The sequence below is a fragment of the Polyergus mexicanus genome, unplaced genomic scaffold, assembly GCF_030449975.1.
Source record: "Polyergus mexicanus isolate NDT 795.1 unplaced genomic scaffold, iyPolMexi1.0 SCAF_16, whole genome shotgun sequence".
NCBI classification, from domain to species: domain Eukaryota; kingdom Metazoa; phylum Arthropoda; class Insecta; order Hymenoptera; family Formicidae; genus Polyergus; species Polyergus mexicanus.
Window position 1 is genome coordinate 3,953,321 of NW_027223336.1, and position 19,154 is coordinate 3,972,474.

A 19,154-nucleotide genomic window follows, 5' to 3' on the forward strand; every position below is an offset into this window, starting at 1 on the left:
AATCCTCGTAAACAATTCTCGTAGAAGATAACATTTGACCCTGTTTTCGGTGCATACGCACTCAACGAGATACGATACTATCTATATTTTAGCACTAAATTAAGACTAAACATTTGCAATGGAATATTAAAGTTATATTCTGCACGCCAGAAAAGATTTAAACGTACTTACTTTATTTTAAAATAGCTTAAAACGAGCCAACGAAAGCAATTATAACAAGTGGATCTATAATTTGATCATTTAAATAAGGTAAGCTTAGAAAGTAGAAAAGTTAAATTCTTTTCAAAATTTAAATGAGGCCGGAATTTTATTAAAATGCAAAAGAACGAAATAACGTGACTCTTAATTAAATTTTGATTAAGCTTAAAAATATTTGATTCGTCTGTGCTCCAACTGTCATATTTTATATTTTCTACTGAGATAATGAGAAAAAACTTTCGTAAATAGAGAATTATAAATATTTTCTTTATTCGTCTTTATTATATCATTCTAGATAGCAAAAGTAGTTATTTTGACGTAAGTTGACGTGGAAATGACTTTTTGCTCTCTAGGATATTATATAATATCTAAAACAATGAGAATTCGCATCTTGTTTCGCGTTTGCGGATTTCCTCGTGCCAAGACCCTAATTAACATTTTACTCACTCATTTACGCACTCTCATTTAGTGCACTTGTACCAAGAGCTCTTCCTCCATTCTCTTCGTATATTCGGAAGCAACAGTAGTTCTCGGTGCACATGACCATCTATGTATTTACGTCTATCCGGCAAGCATTTATATCGCACATACACCATTATATATATATATATATGTCATTACACAACTTGAACTCACTAATATTTAAATTTTCGACCATAATACAAACAATAGTCGTATTTTATTAAAATTATTAAAAAAACATTATAGTATAAGATGTAAGAAATTATTATAAAAATTTATTATGTTTTATTTGGAATACATATAATTCTCTCTAGCAACTTTTGTAACGATCACAAATAATGATTTTTGAGTACAATACTCTCTCGGATTTTATGTCGCTTAAGCGCGAAATGAGCCACTGTGTCTGCATGTGTAAATCAGCTATTAAGTAATAATGACAATAGAGAACTAGACATCGGTTACTTTTGGAGTCTAACGGCTGTCGAGAATAGCTTTATATATGTATATTGGTGTTTGACCCTGCGATATGTGTGTGTATGTTTGTGTCATTGGAACTAAATCGAAACCTTCCATTTGTTTCAGAAACTCTGTTCGAGTATATTCATGACCAGACGAAGGAAAAACAAGAGCGTCCAAATAAGACATCTTTCCGAGAATTACGTAAATCTGTGATTCCTATATACAGATAGATTTCGAGAGATTACCTCAAAAGTCAACAAAGAATATATATCGCTAGTAATAATTATAGAAGCGTGGGACGGATATTTAAAAAAATATCGCATTATACACAACTTGTAAATATAAATGAAATATCGACGAAAAGGTATCATTAATCGCAAAACACCGACAGAGATGTACTTGCACGGCGTATAATCCCGCCGTTCAATCCCGGCGGATTCATTCGACATTCGACACTACTGCTCTAGCTCGCTCGGGAGCGAGTTAGCCAGTCAGTCAGTCAGTCAGTCGGCAACACAAAGAGCGACCGCGAGAACGTCAGTCAACGGTCGGACGCGGGTAGTGAGTGTCGCCGAAATGGAGACGTGCGATGACGGCGGCCGATCGACGACAGCTACATCCACAGCTGACAACAAACGGAGTGGAACGACCATCGTCACGTGGAACCGCTGCAAGGAGTTGCTGCTCGACTTTCACTTGAACGCCGATCGAATATTTTACCGGTGAGTGTGCGGAAGTACGCATAGTCGTGTCTCCCTTTTCCCCCCTTCGCCCCGCAAGCTCGCAATAGCGCGGTTGGGGAAAAGGGTTCCCCGCACCCCATCGCTCGATCCCTAACTACCGTTCGTAGGCAGGAATGTATTGTTTATCGCTCTCCACGTTTGTTTACAGAGAGTCGAGTTTGGGAGATCTATTCTCTTTAGTTCTTAATCTTTAATCCCTTCGTTTCTCTCCTTCGATGTGCCTATAATAATTTATTCCGTTTCAAAAGTTCAGAGACTGTGTATAACGGTACTAAGAAGGGCAATTTTGAAAAGAATTCTGGATTGAATGTACCAGCGTGGACTGTTCGTTTGCGTTCGTTATTTGTAGATTCAATGAAATATATATTCAAGGTTCTCTCTCTCTTTGTTTCAGAGGAAGAATGAACAAACTAGAATACTAGGAAAGTTTAAATACAGTAGAAGCAAAGAGAAGAGAAGAGAGAGAGAGAGAGAGAGAGAGAGAGAGAGAGAGAGAGAGAGAGAGAGAGAGAGAGAGAGACTGAGGGGGAGAATAATAGTAGAATCTTTGTGCACATTTATAATTTCAAGTAAATTTTATGTTAAAATATTTATATAATAATTTGAAAATTTATTAGACAAGAAGATATTTAATGTTGAAAATTGCAAACTTTGCTAAGGAGATCAATTCTTCAGCTCGGTAGAAGAATTCATGAATGATAAATGACGTCTCGCCAGTCAAATAGATACATCGTCCCGGATAAGAGAACTTTTTTTATATTATAGAGTTCCTTGTGTGTGTGCGCTTTATATAATACGCACAGAGAAAGGAGAAGAACATTTTTTTAATCTCTTAAATTATACACTATGAGAAATGGCTATCTATCTACCTATAATTTTATAAATCTTGCATTATTTGTGTGCTGCAAGCATTCTGATGATCTAATATTTTTCTTATCGTGTTTTCTTCGAGAAAAGACATTTAATGAATCAATATCAATTAGTGTTGTTGCAGTGTAGAATTAATTATAATCAGCGTGGAGTTTGCATAATGCAAACACTAATTTGCATATGCGTATATATTTGTTTCCATATATATATGTATTGTCTTTCTTTATTTATAGTAGATTAACAGAGGGCAAACAGTCCATGAGATAGACGAGGTTTGAATTGGATTAAAGGAACCTTCGAGAAGAAACGAAAGAACCTTGATAAAGTCAAAGGTTTCACTTTCGTTCCACGAAAATTTTTTTGATTATTGCTCATTGCATCTTGTCTATAGTGCGATGCAATATTATACCTGATTATGCAAAAAATGATTGATAGATCTTTAATAACTCAATACTACGAAATGATATGGAAGAAATTATATATTTTGAACGCACTTCTGATAATATATACGGTATACAATTTGCAAATTTGCATTTTACATGCATCGTAATAACGCAATAAAAAAATATATTTTATATCCAAAATAGAAAAAAAAGAGACGATCAAATTGCCAAATAATTATATATAATACAATAAAATTGTACGCGCTATTATCGTAAATAAATACAAATATGTCGATAAATATTTACGATGATGCGTTTATATGTATATCTGCTGTGTTATCGATCTTTAAAATGATCAAGTGCAATCCCGATTTCTTATCATTATCAATTTGTGATTTGAAGAAAATCTAAAAAACAAAGAATAAATTGGCTGCAAAAGTATTTGTTTGCAAAATATTTTTGAAATCTTGTATAATTAAATCATGTATATTTATTTATGTATATTTATAAATTTATTTATAATTTATAATTTAATTACATTACACAATTAAGTTTTATTATATTACAATGATATTGATATATGTATAACACAATATCGTGCGCGATATTGTCTTAATATCTTATAATTATAACTTGATATAATTCTTTCTCTCTCTTTTTTATCATTTATCTGAATATATCATTATTTCATTATATTTAAAAAGCGCCAGAAAAATTATTTCAATTTGCAAATTATGTGTAATATATTATGATTATATGCAACTGTCAAAGACTCAAATGCTTTTCCACATTATTACAAGTATTACTCTTTCTCGAGTCATCGAGATAATCAGTCTCAAATGGAAAGATGGTAGTCACCGTATATTAACTGTTACTAGGTTAGTAAGTTGGTTTCATCCAATTTTCGCAATGCTACAGCAAGATCGCTGCACTTGATCATTCACGTTCTTCATTTCCAATCAAATAAATTCCACGGGAATAAAGTTCCATTAAATAAATTATTTTGTGAAAAATTTCGTAAGAATTCTTTAATCATTTCTTTAGAACTTAACTTTTCGAAATCTGATAATATGTTACTATAATTCTCGAATCCCTAATAGGAATATTATTGAGCAATAAAGTGCTAAAATTGTGCACGTGTAGTAAAAATTGTATAGGTACATGATTACAAAATCTTAAATGTGAGAAGAAATATAATTAAATGGGCAAGGGGATTGTATAAGAATATACAAATAACAATTTTTATATACATACAAAAATGTTTCTAAACAATATTATTTTATGGAATTTTAAGCTTTATTAGTTTTTATATAGATCGTTTCTGCGTTTGTTTTTTTTTCAAAAGCTAATTTGTAAATTTTTTGTATTTATGAAGATGTACTGCAGTATTATTGTCTTAACAACTGTCCTCAATATGTACATACATAATTCCACTTTCTAATAATCTATCGTCATAAATACTTATCAAGTATTCTTCTTTAATATTGTAAATTTTTATATATCTCATTATGTGTTCTCATCTTTTTCTTTGTATTATGCGGCACATTTGCGTTTATTGAAACTGACAAGCATTACTGAAACTGTTAATTTTCAACATATATCGCCTTACATAACTCTTCGAGATCTTGTGCGAAGTTCTATTTTTTTGTGTTGCGTGTCTAGAACATCAAAGATCTCATTTATAAAGTAATGCAAAACAATTTAAACAACTTTATTGACTCTCGTGCAAAAAATATTTTTTCTTCGTCTCTACTTAACGGTTAATTAATAGTTTAAATGGCTTGAATGATAGCTGACTTGCTAAGATAGAAGTTAAGTCTCATCCCGAGAAAATCTGTTTGCGTGTGACCCTGAAATTATCTTGAATGCATCTAATTAGTAATTAGCCACATAACTAGAAACAGATTTCAAAGTCTCTGAAAGTTTTTTAAAGTCTATAATTTTAAAAGGTTTGAAAAATATTTTTCGAAAATTAATGGAAATATAATATCTATATAAATCTATCAATATCTATTAGGTTGAACGGAAAGTTCGTTCCGTGTATTGCTAATAGATGAAGAATGAAAAAACGGTACGAATTTTCCTTTCAACCTAATATATATAAATTTGACATAATTTAATTAGAATTTTTGATCAATTATTATAAATACGGGTAAAGGGTGACAAAAATTTCACACAGCTCGAACCATTTTTCTTTTGACATATATTATAAAAGGCACATTCCTAATAATAAGTAATAAACGCTTGAATTTTGTGACGGTCTCTTTTAATTCCTGAGATATGCGAAATATCATAATTTTCGTATTTATTTGGATCATCTTTTCGTTATATATAACGAAATCTATATGTGTATCTATATTTATATTTCTTTCGTTTACATCTGTTTGTTACTGTGTCATTGTCAGTACGCTTCGGGATTACCATTTTGTTTTGCTAAGAATTTCAAAATAAGTACAATGTTTACGAATTCCTTATAGCCGTTACTTTACTTACTATAAAATAAAACTATAAAATACACGGTTTGTACCCGTGCTGTGTAAGATTTTGTCAACTTTTACCTAAATATATGTATATATATTTTTACTAATAAAAAAATATATATATACTCGTATAAAATATATATGCTGAAGTATAAGTTTTATACTATAAAATATATATACTAAGAATTACGTGAGGTATGTGTGGATAAGGAGAATTTGTAAACCAAGTCCACTTCTTGGCTATATGGCTGAAGTTAAATAAAGTATTATTATATATACTAAAAATTTATACTAATAAAAATATATACTCGTCTTTTTATAATTATTGAAAAAAAAAGCTAACAAGCCAGGAACACACAAACAGCGCATATATAATACATACATTATTGTATTTTAGCAGAAATAACAAAATATCGTTGAATTATACATTGCTAATATATCAATCCTGACAATGGGACAATTGTATTTTTGTTTCTGTCTTATTTGATTCGGAGATCATTGGCCTTGATCTCAGCTTATCGATTACCATTGTCTCTCACGATCATATATATGATCATAGATTGAATTTATATAATTTAATATAAGTTGTCTGGAGCTGGCGTTGCATTCAATCTTTTTGACGAATGTGCCAAACTGGATGCTTTATCGAATTAATTTTTATTTATTTAGATATTCTCTCATTTTTTTATATATACAATATATAATTTTTATTTACATTTAATATGGATAAATTAGTTTATATTTATTATTATATTATTTATTATATATTATACTTTTTATTTAATTTTATCTTCTAATTTTTTTGTTATCTTTGTTTTCGTGTCTCTTCTTCAGGATCGGATTTAGTATAGCCACAAAGCCATGGCTTTGGCTAATCATATCTCTTTGTCTAAATCTCGTTTGTGGCTTGGGATTGTTACTCTGGAAGGAGGAGATTGACGAAATTGAACTCTACGTACCGATGGATTCTGTGATTCGCAAGGATGCTACCTGGGTAAACGAGCACTTTCGGGACGATCTCAGGCACGAAAGCATCATCATCGTTGCCCCCAACGTGCTGGAGCCTGAAGTGCTGCGATCGGTACATAGGCGATCATGAATTATACGAGTATCAACGAAGGTTCTTTTCAACATTAATGCACAATTCTCTCGCGTAGTTAAACCAATTATTATCAAATTTATTTATAAAATTTTCACAAAGCATAGTCTGCAATCTTATTTGCCATTAAAGGATCGTCTCTTTGTATATATGTTTTTTAAAATAAGATTAGCTGTATTACATCAAAATCGTTTTTTATGTAAGATACATATATAGTTAATCTAATTAATATTGATACTTATGACCCTTCCGTTTGTATACATGTATTTTTTAAATATTTATTTAAATATATTTTTTTAGAATAGACATTCTTGATAAAGACACGTTATAAAGTATGTATATTGTTTCGATCATATTTTGATCATAATGATTGCTTACTTAATTGTAGATTCGAGACATCGAGAAAGATGTGAAAAGCATAATCGTAAAGAATAACACTTGGGAAGATGTATGCGCTGGGTAAGTATTTTTTTACATATCTGGAAGTACGAAGATTATTTCGGATTAATTTACTGAAACATTTGCATTATATTACAGGTATTTTACATGGTTCCAAGAAGACGATAAATGGGAAACTATGGATAAATCCGAGTTTCCCGAAGAATATTTACCTATTATAAATAGTACAATGACAAAAGAGCCTTGTATTCATAAATCGCTCTTGAAATTATGGCAGAAGGATGGTAAAAAGAAGATTGATAATTTAACGAAGACAGAGATACTGAATGACGTTACCATGACTTTGCAAAATAAGTGAGTTCCTCTTTTTACATGAAATTTTACATGACGAAATTGATGCGTTTGGATCGCTCAAAACTTTGAGATAAAATTTAATATAATTTATAGTATATTGTAAATTAATGTCTCTTATATTTTCATGAAAAAATAATGTTCCATATCTTAATAAAAGTCCTTATTTTCGTACAATTATTCTTTCAATATCGATTCAATTATATATTTCGTACTTTTGTAAATTTTATTTTGATGAAATACGCTACATAGTTAATGTAAGAACACACAAATACAATCTTTTTATTTATTTCTCATATATTAATTCACTCTATGCAGGAATACTAAAGACATACTCTCCAATATCGCGCCATTATTGGCGGGTGTCGAGTACGACGCGAACGGGACCGTGAAGAGCGCGAAGGCAACATTAATGTACTGGTTGCTGAAGAAAAGTAATCCGCACTCACCGGAGTGGGAGATTGAGTTCATCGAGAGAATATTACATTGGAATCGTACCCTACCGCCGGGTATGGAGATCTACGCGGTGACGCTGCGCAGCTATCAAGATATGCTGCACCAGGTGATCAACAGCAATATGACAGTGTTGTTTTGCGGCATGTCGCTGATTACGATCTACGTGATCGTGATGATTGGTCGGTGCAACGCGCTGCAACAACGGATATACCTTTCTTTCATGGGCATCTCCGTAGTCGGTCAGGCTCTCCTTTCATCCTACGGGATGTGTTACTACATGGGATTTTTCTACGGACCGGTGCATCCGATTCTGCCATTCCTATTGCTCGGCATCGGCGTCGATGACATGTTCGTTATCATGCAGAGCCTCGAGACTATATCGGAAACGGACAAATCCTCGAACATATCCACCCGTATCGCAAAATGTATTCAAGTATCAGGTATGACGAAGTATTTGGCAAGCTCAGCGTTAAAGAGGACAGAAATAATATGCGTTATCGTCTGTAAAAATATATGCTCAAATAATTTGAAAACGTATAGAGATTAAAAATACGAAAAGCTTATACAGGCTTATGTGCTCAAATGCGCTAATAGAATCCATCATTAAAATTAAAATAGGATATCTCATATACAATTCATTTGATACTTTTGCTCACATTCGCAGGTATGTCCATCACCGTGACATCTTTGACCAACATGGTGGCTTTCGCTATCGGCATGACGACGGTGATGCCATTTTTGAGATCCTTTTGCATGTTCGCCGCGATGGGCATATTATTTCTTTACATCTACGAGATCACATTCTTCGTTAGCTGTCTGGTGTACGATGAGAGACGATTGGCAGCGAAAAGGGATGGTTATTGTTGCCAGCCGTGTCCCAATTGGCGACTGAACGAATGCAGTAAACGGAACTTTCAGCGGCTCATCTTCGAGAAGTACGTTGGACCTTGTGTGATGAAAACGTCCGTGAAAACGATCATCCTATTACTTACCGTTTCCTTGTTGTGCCTCAACATATGGGCGATATTTCAGTTGAGCCAGAATTTTGATCCGCTCGCGTACCTGAATCAGGAATCTTACCCTATACAGTTTCACAATAAATTGAAGGAACATTTTCCCAAGTATGGTAAACATGTTAACATATATTTGACGGGCGTGGACTATTACGAAGATCGTCAAGCGCTGTTTCAGCTGGTGAACATTCTCAAACAAAATCCGTATGTCAACAATCGCACCCTCGATCCATGGTTCATGGCGTACGAAGAATGGTTGGAAACTACCGACAAAGGTAATTTGATTGACGCATAGTAAAATGATAACGTAAAATGCGATCTAACTATCAAAATCACAAAATAAGGAAGGATATAATCATGCGAGAAGAAACTATAAATTTTGCCATAGTAAAATATAGCGTATATACAATACTTATAATAAATATGCTGTTTATTAATATAACATATTATCTTTCATCAGTACAATATATTGAGGATAAAGATGAATATTACAATACTCTCACGGAATATCTCCTGTTTACGGTAAAGGGCCAAGCATACATCCAGGATATGAAATTTAACAAATTGCCGTTCAATGACTATAACATCACAGTACGTAAAAAAAGGACGATAGGTTTTATACGCCTGCAAGTGCGAAACATTTTTTTCTCACACGGGAAATTGCATGACGATTTCAGACGTCGCAGATTCCAGTGCAACATATCCCCATAAGCACGACATTCGATCAAATAAAGGCTATGCAATCATTAAGAGACGCCGTGAAAAGCGTGAACTTTACTCAGGGATACGAACACATCGCGATTTACTCGTTAGATTACATAACATGGGCATCGAACAGGGTAAATGAAATTTTTTATCTCATCGATTAAATATGTCGTTCATTAATCAATTTGCGCAGATCATCGGTGAAGAGTTAATTAGAAACTTGAGCCTGGAGATAATGGCGGTGGGAATAGTAACATTGGTGCTACTCAGAAATTTATTGACGTCGTTTTGGGTAATGTGTTGCGTGTTATTCACACTTATCGACCTCCTGGGTTCGATGTACTTCCTGGGATTGACCGTTGAAATCTCGTCGACTATTATGATCCTGCTTTGTGCAGGATTGGCAGTTGATTATGCCGCACATATCGGACTGGAATTCATACGCTCGAGCGGCAGCAAACAAGGTTACTAGTAATCACATTAGAAATGTATATATATTGAGAATAAAAAAAAATAATTAAAATAAAAATTATTATATAAGTTAATTAAAGATTATATGATCAAAAATTTATTGCTAAGTAGATATTATTTAAATTTTTTAACACTGGATAAGATTGATATTTTTTATAAAGAGGATTATATATAATGTTGAATAATGTCTATTAGAGAGATTGAGAACTCTAATATTATTTCTTATCTCACAGAACGAGCATTAACAACGCTCAACGTTATCGGACCGGCAGTATTGAATGGTGGCCTGAGCACATTCTTCGCCTTCGTTTTGCTAGGTTTCAGCCAAGCTTACGTTTTCATGACTTTCTTCAGGGTATAAATCATAGTGCTCTCTATTAAAAATACAATTGTCGCGAAATAAACTGAAATATGATAATCTTGTATCTGTTTCAGCTATTCACATCAGTAGTGCTGTTTGGTTTGTTTCACGGATTGCTATTTCTACCAGTGATATTGAGTTTGGCGGGACCCGGCGAGAGAAGGCAAGCTAGCACGAAAAGGGATCAAGATATATATCAAAACGGTTATTTTACCGTCCGTCTGTCCCAAAACGAAAAAGGTAATATTTTAAGAATATTAGTATATTATTAAGTGTATATATTTTTTTTTAAGAACGAAAATAGATTTTTATTTTTCTTTTGCAGATATAGAAGACGGTCTTACTAAATGATATTTAACAATGCTTCAGAAGGCTGCTTAGGTAAAACATTTTTTTAGGTTATTTTATAGTGCTGGAATTCGTATGATTGTGGAACGAGTGCGCACATGTTAAGTTGAAATATATGTATACATATATATATATATATATATATATATACACATACACACGAGAAGAAAAGCGCTAAATAAAGATATCTTTTATACAAGTTGGGAGTTATCTGCTTCGTCTGTTTGTAACTACTGTCCATCCATTGTCTTGTTGATTTTTATCCACATCCATATCTTCATCCGAGCTGCTATCCTGTTGTACTGGCAGAGGACGAGTAGATCGAATAGGTCGATCACAAATAAGCCAAGACTGTAGCGGTGGTAATTTTTCAAGTTCCGTTTTTGCTGTAGATTCATTGCCCTCTATGCAATATCGATAAAACCTTAATAATTCCTCTGCTACTTGTACAGTGCTATTATCTTCCAGTATTGTGTTAAGTTGTTCATCCATATAGTCTTCTAATTCGGCAGCAATCTGGTCGCTGGTCAATCCCTCTATAGGAAAGTATAATGAAATATAATTTATAATGTCACTTTTGTGTAATAAGAAATAGTAAAAACAACTAACCATTCATATAAAATACTTCTGTTGTATATGGACAAAATTCTATTGCTTTTTCTATTGAACCCATACCATGTTCTACCGCCAACTAAAAATGGATAAAATTTTATAAGATTATAGAACCTTATTCTCTAGCTATATTGTGCGATATATTTTTTATACTTGAAATAAATAAAGTAATAAGATTGCTCTCTATACATTTCTTTAAAAAATTTACTTCTTAAAATCAAAGAATTTTATATTTAAATTTAATTATTATAATAAGAGAATGAATAAAATTATTTATAATGAGAGAATGAACAGAAATAAATACCGCATAAAAGGTTGCAACTAAAACAAAAAGACTCTGTTTTTAATACAAAAAAATTTGTTTGCTCCTGTTAATATGAGACTACAAAAATTACATGAGCTCACCTTTAAAGCTGTCCAGTTACTAAATATACGTTGAGTAACTGATAGGAAAAATGATTTAGTGTCTTCCATTTGGAGGTTAATTTACATTTACTTAAATACACCAGGATACAGAATACATGAGCCACAGGCCACAGGGCAACTTGCTTTCCGATTCTATCAGACACAAATATGAGTTGATATGAGCAAATAAAAATCGATTATATGATAAAGAGTTAAAAATAATCGCTGTTAAAAATTGTACACGCATAATATGCTACTTATACACGTGCTAAAAGTTAATCTAGCTTTACGAAATACATAAAAGTCAAATAAAGCTAGGTTAGTATTGTTAGTATTGTGCATATATGTATATGTATGTGTATACATATGCAAGAGCATAATATGACAGTTAAATATAAATATTAACATATGTGAAATATTAAAAAATGATAAAACAAGTATAATATTACGTTAACTGATAATAATAATCTAATTGATAAGAAATTAGAAAAACCGAAGAACCAAATCTTCTACTCCGTTTAACCTTCAACTCCGTCTTATTGACAAAGTTACAATTGCTTTGTCCGCGTATTATTTAAAGTATGTTTTTATATACAATCTACGTAAATCATGTCGGATGCATTTGAGGAGATACAAGCGATCAAAATAAAGAGGAACAGCTATCGCGAGAAGTTACAGAAGAGGAAACGCGAACGGCATGAATTATATACGCTCACATCAACGCCGGTTTCATCCACCTTGACAACGGAATCAGCGTGTCTTGGTATTGAAAAATACCAATTACATTACAAATACCAATTTCATTCCAGAGAAGAAGAATTTATTCGATTTTAATATATAAATTTGTTGCAGATGCTAATGCATCTTCACGCTCTGATTACAGCGAATATGAGAGAGATGTACTTTGCATCTTGCATGAATGCTTGCCTAATTTACCGATAACGTCTGCAGACTTGATAGATCAACTACGAAAAAATCTCAATGCAGATGTATCTTCCACCGACATTCACAAGATCCTAGAGAAATTGGCTGCTCAAGATATAATCAAGTTAGTAACAATTTATACGTTGTTTAATGCAATATATAATCCTAGTCTGTAATTTATTTAATATGAAGAATACATTATACATATTTTTAGAATCAAAGAAGTCACAGAGAATGGAGTGTTCGGGTATACAGTGTTATCTGTAACAGAATCCCAATCGTCGTGTCAATCCCAATCTGATGACACAGAGAATCCCGAAAGCGTAGAAACGTCCGCGTCCGATCCAAATGACCATGTACCTCCAGAAAAGCAAGCAAAGATAGAAAAGAAGAATACTGAAGACATCATGTCCTTAATTTCGATGCCAACTATCAGAGAAAAGGAGAGTAAAAAGGTCGGCGAACAGATCTTGGACTTATTGTCAAAGCAAACTTCGAAAGAGAAATCGCTGGCTGAACGATTTCGCTCTCAGGGAGGCGCTCAAGTCATGGAGTTCTGTCCGCATGGTACAAGAGTTGATTGTGCAAAATTGAACGGCGGTCCGGGATTTGCAGAGAAGTGCAAAAAGCTGCATTTTAAAAAGATCATACAAAGCCACACAGACGAATCCTTAGGGGACTGTAGCTTTCTAAATACCTGCTTCCACATGGACACTTGCAAGTGAGAATCCAAGAAGTATTATAATCTATCAAATCCATACATGATAAAATCTATCCATTTTTCATGCAAATAAATATCATATGACGTTTATTAATCTACAGATTTTATAAACTTAAATATTAGCTAGACCGTGCAATGTATCTCTTTGAATATCTTTATATTTTAAATCAGAAGGAGAGAGAATTTAAAGTTAAGTTTTTCTATCACTTTTTTATTTTATACAGATATGTCCACTATGAGGTGGATAGTCCCACGGCTCAACCAAAGGAAATCAATGACTCTGATAGTCTAAACAATAGCGCACCCAACAAGATATTGAACTTGGATAACAAGAACGGTAGCGGTACAAGCAGCAATGTAGGCAGCGAATTGACTCTGTATCCACCACAGTGGATTCAATGTGATTTACGTTACCTTGATATGACAGTTCTTGGCAAGTTTGCTGTAATCATGGCTGATCCACCATGGGATATTCATATGGAATTACCTTATGGCACTATGTCAGATGACGAGATGAGACAATTGGGAATTCCGGCGCTTCAGGATGAAGGACTCTTGTTTTTATGGGTAACTGGCAGAGCCATGGAACTGGGAAGAGAATGTTTACAGTTATGGGGCTACGAGAGGGTTGATGAGATCATTTGGGTGAAAACCAATCAGCTGCAAAGAATAATACGGACCGGTAGGACGGGCCATTGGCTGAACCATGGTAAAGAACATTGTCTAGTTGGCATGAAGGGCAATCCTCGTATCAATCGAGGGTTGGACAGCGATGTGATTGTCGCCGAGGTTCGCGCCACTAGCCACAAGCCCGATGAGATTTATGGCATTATCGAACGCATGAGTCCCGGCACAAGAAAGATCGAATTGTTCGGTCGGCCGCACAATGTGCAACCCAACTGGATCACTCTAGGTAATCAAGTTGACGGTGTTCATTTAATCGATCCACAACTTATCAAAGCCTTCAAGAAACGTTATCCCGATGGAAATTCAATGAAGCCCGCTAAACCGTAAATCTGTTCTCTTTCTACAATATATGACTATAAAATGTTTGTTGACATGAATAAAACTACTTCACGTTTTGTTAGAATTTATTGCAAAATATATATATATAAATTCCATTTACCATTTAAATATATGCTAATACAAAATAAACGCATAATTATAAATATAGGAAAACCGATTTATATCTTATATTTTGAAGTTGATAACATTTGTGTGTGTATGTGTATATATTACATTATATTTAAGCTATGCTTCATCTAGCATGTATGTCTTACGCATATATGTAAGCTACTCTTCTTTAATGAAACTAATTATTCATGTGTAGAAAAAAAAATATCAATGTAAATTAAATTCCTTGAAAATTAAGAAAAAACAATTTCTGCAATATATATAAATTAATTCATTTTAGCACAAGGTGAACTAGGATTGTGAATGTAATATGTTAACTATTTTATATATAAGAGTACAAAAATTATAAATCAAATATCTCTAAATTTATATCACCACATTTATTGTACATATTACGGAATGTGCTGCCATGTTTAAAAATTTTTTAGTAATTACTAAAAATTCCTTTAAACTTAAAATGCTAAAATTTTGTAAAGTAAAATTACAACACAAATAAGAATAATTTTTGTTGCCCTAACTTTCTTTGTACTAATTAGAAATATTTCACCGTTTTTGTATAATATATTAATATGAATGTGCTTCTTATCAAAAGTACAAAAGCTCGCAAATGAGCTTTCATTATATATAGCCGATACTGTTGCGCTTTTGCTTGAGTAAACTTTTCCTTATAGAAAAGGAAAAATGATTATCGTTTATACTGCTTGTGGAAGTTCTCCTAGACATTGATGTTCGTGTAACGCGATTATTCGACTCTGATAATTCTATGTTATTCAACAAGTTCTCCTTGTCGTCAGTGTTAAACACTTTGTCCGGAATACTCATTCTAGAGTACAATTTATTGAATGCATCAATCCAATGCCGTTTTTTATGTTCATCTTCCATTATGAAAGAATGTTCTCGGACTTTAAATCCGATTTCCGTGTTATTTTTATCGTCCGTTTGTACATGTATTTGTTCTTTAGGTATGACGGGAAAGAACAGATTGTACTTTTTGCTAACACGCCGTGTAGGACGAGTTATTGCGAAACATGTGTCGAAAAGAAAGCAATAATATTTCTACAAAAATATTAATGTTAGCATATTTAAATGAATTTGCTATGTTATATCGATAAGAAAGTGTAAAACAGAACTTACTATTCCACGTGCGTCTTTAAGTTGACCTTCAATGATTAACTCTGTGGCGTTGACGATGCACTTGTCAGGATCATATTCGATCTTTGCATTTATTTTCGATTGTGCGACCTTGCACTCGGCATCACCCATGATCCAATCAATATTTTTTAGCAAATCAGAAAGGACATTACTTGCTTCTTTCAGCAACAAATAATCTGCATCACTAGTGGGAGTATGTTTTAAGATCTCCTTCACCAATAATGGATACTTGACGATCCTTGAACGTGGCACGTCTAAATAAGTCCACAAGTCGACAGAATGTGGTAACTCTAATCGTTTTTTCAGAAATGATTGGAATCTTTTATTACTAAATTTCTTCTCATCCAGTAAATGTCTCGCCCAAACTAATGTCCTGCATCTTTCCAAATACGGTTTCTTTAACGTAGATAGCTGCAAAAATAACGAAATTATAAAATATCATATATATAATATATATTTACAAAACATTAGTTAAAAAGAAACTGACCCAATTCAATAATGTTGGACCGACAGTCTTTGTGAATCCAGATTTATCTCTGAGTTTGAGTAATTCATCCCTTAAATTACTGTGTATCTCAATAAGATTTGTAAGATCACCAAAAAGGGTGAATAACTCTTCGGATGTAAAAATTTCAGTAGATAACATTGGTTCGTAATAGAAATTTTTTAGTACATAGAGTTCATTTAGTAATACATTTTCACCACAGTACAATTCATAGATAGCCTCTTGTCTTTTAATTTCACTTCGACTTAATATACTGTTTAAGCGCTCTTTGCCATGTGACTGTGCGATATCCAACATCCAACTTCTGATTGTCAAGTTGTTGCAACTCTCAGCAACATTATTCAATCTGAAATTAGTTATACATTTTGAAAAACAAATTTATTTCCTAAACCGAGACATTTAAGAATCAGACAATTACTTTCTATGTAATGTTCCAGTATCTACTTCATCCTCAATAATTGATAAATCCGATGAGTTTGGTTGGGTCGTGAAAGATCTGTGCAGAGTATTTCCCAGCTTACTTCCTACTATGGAAGAGGAAAATATACTGTTAGCAACCTCTGTAATCCTGCGGCGCTTTTTCTTCTTTCCTATATCAGATTCCATGGATATGTCCATCGAGCTAATGCTCATCGCGTCGCTCTTTGGTCGTTTTCTTGATCTCTATTGCACAATACGATACATAAATAATATTTTTAAATTATTTTCAACAAAAACAATTTTATTGTCGATCAGTATACAAATTGAACAATGGTAGCTCGAATAAATGTGAATGCTGCGACGTGTGTGATGTTAATACAATTTCAATTGCAAAGTCTGGGAAATTGAAAAGAGAGAAATTCACGCGGATACATTAACATTAATGATATTTTGACATTAAAATGTCGGTTACATTGGCCGCGAAAGACGTCATCTCGCGAAGCGTTGAAAAATATGCCGACTCACCAGCCAAAACCTTTTCCGCGGTTCCTGGAACGTTTCTTTGATAGTTGTGTTGCAGTCATCGTTCATGGTTTATCGCGAATTGTTTAAAAAAAATAATTAAAATTTTACGCGCAACGACCGTGTCACACGCGCCGCATTTGATTTCACTGCAAGTGGTTGTCAAACGACATTCATCGCGACATCTTTCGGTACACATGAAGTTTATTCTTCGTAACTGAACTTTGTGCACTTTTTGTATTTCTTCTCTCTTTCTCTCTAACTTCCAGATATATATCTGTCTCATTTTTAATGTACACTAGTGCAGAAAGTTCAGTTATAAAGAACAAATCTATGGTATAATCATCTGTGGTATAATAATATGTTTCATGTAATTTTCATATGTATCATTATTTGGTCGCTAATCAGGTATGAATCGGTTTGCCACCTGTGATTGGTGTTTTGTATATACATATAAGTGACTTTTATATTTATACGCGCATTTTTATAATATATATCCTATAAAGATTTCTGAAGATATTGAAGATTATCACCATTAATTATGAACAACAATATTACGTATGTATTAGTTTTTGTGCTTTCTTTTAGAAACGTTCTCCTTTATATGCTTTTATATATACATCACTAGATATATATAAGTATGAAATTTGAAAGTATCGGAGAAAATATAAGATATGTAGGAGAGATTAGGTTAGAGAAACAATTAATGTGGACACTTAATATTCTCTTTATATTATATATATAAATCTATTATAAGCTATTTATATAACGCTCATTAGAAATAAATAAAATCAAAGTAATAAGAAAAAGGAAACATCTTTTTAGAATGAACAATGTATCAACTGGTATGGGAACTAAGAAGAAGAACAAAATGACGAAACAGCTTGCTCCAAGCACCGTAAGCACCGAACGTAAAGCGTCCGGATCTAATTGGGAGATGTACAAGAACTTGTTTTCCAAACCAAACATAGAGGAAGGTCATGCCACATATAATAGGCGTTCAAAATCTAAAAAAGTACATGTTACTTTGCTACATACAATAAGTATTCAAAATATTGCATGTATATATGTGTATGTTAGTAAATATACTTGTTGACATTTTTATCAATTGCAGAATCGATTGGAGGAGAATACTGAATACAATGATGTCAAGAATAAAGAGAATAAAACTTTGACGAAACATATTGCCATGGATTGCGAGATGGTTGGAATTGGTGATGGCACAGAGAGCATATTAGCTCGGATATCGATAGTAAATAAACATGGTTTTTGCTTATATGACAAATATGTTAAGCCGAGAGAGAAAGTTGTAGATTATAGAACAGCAGTCAGTGGGATTCGACCAGAACAATTGCAAAATGGAGAAGACTTTAATATTGTACAGAAGGAAGTAGCAGATATGTTAAAGGGTCGGATTCTCGTAGGTCACGCATTGAAACACGATCTTAACGTATTGTTCTTGTCGCATCCGCGAAGATATTGGCGAGATACCTCGAAATATAAACCCTTTCGTCAAATATCAAAGGGAAATACTCCCAGTTTGAAGAAACTTGCACATGAATTGTTAGGTAGAGAAATACAAGTGGGTGAACACAGTTCTGTGGAAGACGCGAGAGCGGCAATGCAGTTGTATATGTTGTACAAGAATAAATGGGAATCGGAGAAAAAGGGGCGTTGGTGAGCAATCTTTCATATTCATAAAAAGAACTTCCATCTCGAGACACATTTTTATTTACCAATAAGAAAATTTTGTACAAAATTTGAAAACGACACAATGTAACTTATTTACATTTATTCAACTAATTATTATCGATTCGTGAAGATTTCACGAAATATCTTTATAAGTTAAGTACACCTTTGTAATGTATATATTTATAATCTATATAATAAAATAAATTGTATTTTAGATAATAAAATATTAATACGCATTTTTTATTGTACATAAAATTAAGTGTACATAA

The 19,154-nt window shown here is 32.9% G+C and overlaps 5 protein-coding genes across 8 annotated transcripts; 3 read left to right on the top strand and 2 right to left on the bottom strand.

The window, feature by feature from the left end:
- Positions 1 to 1,456: 1,456 nt before the first annotated feature.
- Positions 1,457 to 10,997, top strand: LOC138940340 (patched domain-containing protein 3). Of its 2 annotated transcripts, XM_070309159.1 has the most exons (12): positions 1,457 to 1,841; positions 6,430 to 6,676; positions 7,083 to 7,153; positions 7,232 to 7,447; positions 7,763 to 8,340; positions 8,565 to 9,188; positions 9,374 to 9,504; positions 9,591 to 9,752; positions 9,812 to 10,082; positions 10,323 to 10,444; positions 10,525 to 10,690; positions 10,776 to 10,997. In XM_070309159.1, the coding sequence occupies exons 1-12, from the start codon at positions 1,696 to 1,698 to the stop codon at positions 10,799 to 10,801; spliced, it is 2,760 nt and encodes a 919-aa protein (XP_070165260.1). In that variant the 5' UTR covers positions 1,457 to 1,695; the 3' UTR covers positions 10,802 to 10,997. The 2 variants fall into 2 exon arrangements, with proteins under 2 accessions (XP_070165260.1, XP_070165261.1); XM_070309160.1 differs by lacking the exon at positions 1,457 to 1,841 and having other exon boundaries at positions 6,584 to 6,715.
- On the bottom strand, positions 9,352 to 12,325 carry LOC138940344 (pre-rRNA-processing protein TSR2 homolog). 3 transcript variants are annotated; one of them, XM_070309169.1, is made up of 4 exons: positions 12,309 to 12,325; positions 11,816 to 11,968; positions 11,408 to 11,489; positions 9,352 to 11,334 (listed from the first exon to the last, which is right to left on the bottom strand). In XM_070309169.1, the coding sequence occupies exons 2-4, from the start codon at positions 11,882 to 11,884 to the stop codon at positions 11,006 to 11,008; spliced, it is 480 nt and encodes a 159-aa protein (XP_070165270.1). In that variant the 5' UTR covers positions 11,885 to 11,968; positions 12,309 to 12,325; the 3' UTR covers positions 9,352 to 11,005. The 3 variants fall into 3 exon arrangements, with proteins under 3 accessions (XP_070165270.1, XP_070165271.1, XP_070165269.1); XM_070309170.1 differs by lacking the exon at positions 12,309 to 12,325 and adding an exon at positions 11,715 to 11,731 and having other exon boundaries at positions 11,816 to 12,094; XM_070309168.1 differs by lacking the exon at positions 12,309 to 12,325 and having other exon boundaries at positions 11,816 to 12,094.
- Positions 12,222 to 14,770, top strand: Mettl3 (methyltransferase like 3). Its single transcript, XM_070309161.1, has 4 exons — positions 12,222 to 12,578; positions 12,668 to 12,863; positions 12,954 to 13,460; positions 13,685 to 14,770. Exons 1-4 carry the CDS (start codon positions 12,425 to 12,427, stop codon positions 14,472 to 14,474), a joined length of 1,647 nt encoding a protein of 548 aa, XP_070165262.1. The 5' UTR covers positions 12,222 to 12,424; the 3' UTR covers positions 14,475 to 14,770.
- Positions 14,551 to 17,366, bottom strand: LOC138940343 (neuroepithelial cell-transforming gene 1 protein). Its single transcript, XM_070309167.1, has 5 exons — positions 17,197 to 17,366; positions 16,670 to 16,914; positions 16,234 to 16,597; positions 15,729 to 16,157; positions 14,551 to 15,650 (listed from the first exon to the last, which is right to left on the bottom strand). The coding sequence occupies exons 1-5, from the start codon at positions 17,260 to 17,262 to the stop codon at positions 15,213 to 15,215; spliced, it is 1,542 nt and encodes a 513-aa protein (XP_070165268.1). The 5' UTR covers positions 17,263 to 17,366; the 3' UTR covers positions 14,551 to 15,212.
- A 195-nt stretch (positions 17,367 to 17,561) lies between these two features.
- Positions 17,562 to 19,069, top strand: LOC138940407 (RNA exonuclease 4). The gene is made up of 4 exons (XM_070309295.1): positions 17,562 to 17,601; positions 17,700 to 17,751; positions 18,019 to 18,208; positions 18,308 to 19,069. Exons 2-4 carry the CDS (start codon positions 17,735 to 17,737, stop codon positions 18,872 to 18,874), a joined length of 774 nt encoding a protein of 257 aa, XP_070165396.1. The 5' UTR covers positions 17,562 to 17,601; positions 17,700 to 17,734; the 3' UTR covers positions 18,875 to 19,069.
- Positions 19,070 to 19,154: the final 85 nt, after the last annotated feature.

Bases quoted from the DNA above. Each gene is read 5' to 3' on its own strand.
- LOC138940340 (XM_070309159.1), top strand. From the start codon at position 1,696: ATGGAGACGTGCGATGACGGCGGCCGATCGACGACAGCTACATCCACA. The intron at 8,341-8,564 runs GTATGACGAAGT...TCACATTCGCAG, and splicing joins AAAATGTATTCAAGTATCAG to GTATGTCCATCACCGTGACA. The intron at 9,189-9,373 runs GTAATTTGATTG...ATCTTTCATCAG, and splicing joins GTTGGAAACTACCGACAAAG to TACAATATATTGAGGATAAA.
- LOC138940344 (XM_070309169.1), bottom strand. From the start codon at position 11,884: ATGGAAGACACTAAATCATTTTTCCTATCAGTTACTCAACGTATATTT. The intron at 11,490-11,815 runs GTGAGCTCATGT...ATCCATTTTTAG, and splicing joins GTAACTGGACAGCTTTAAAG to TTGGCGGTAGAACATGGTAT. The intron at 11,335-11,407 runs GTTAGTTGTTTT...ACTTTCCTATAG, and splicing joins AGAAGTATTTTATATGAATG to AGGGATTGACCAGCGACCAG.
- Mettl3 (XM_070309161.1), top strand. From the start codon at position 12,425: ATGTCGGATGCATTTGAGGAGATACAAGCGATCAAAATAAAGAGGAAC. The intron at 12,579-12,667 runs GTATTGAAAAAT...AATTTGTTGCAG, and splicing joins AACGGAATCAGCGTGTCTTG to ATGCTAATGCATCTTCACGC. The intron at 13,461-13,684 runs GTGAGAATCCAA...TATTTTATACAG, and splicing joins TTCCACATGGACACTTGCAA to ATATGTCCACTATGAGGTGG.
- LOC138940343 (XM_070309167.1), bottom strand. From the start codon at position 17,262: ATGAACGATGACTGCAACACAACTATCAAAGAAACGTTCCAGGAACCG. The intron at 16,598-16,669 runs GTAATTGTCTGA...AACTAATTTCAG, and splicing joins ACTGGAACATTACATAGAAA to ATTGAATAATGTTGCTGAGA. The intron at 16,158-16,233 runs GTCAGTTTCTTT...TTATTTTTGCAG, and splicing joins GTCCAACATTATTGAATTGG to CTATCTACGTTAAAGAAACC.
- LOC138940407 (XM_070309295.1), top strand. The intron at 18,209-18,307 runs GTACATGTTACT...TATCAATTGCAG, and splicing joins GGCGTTCAAAATCTAAAAAA to AATCGATTGGAGGAGAATAC.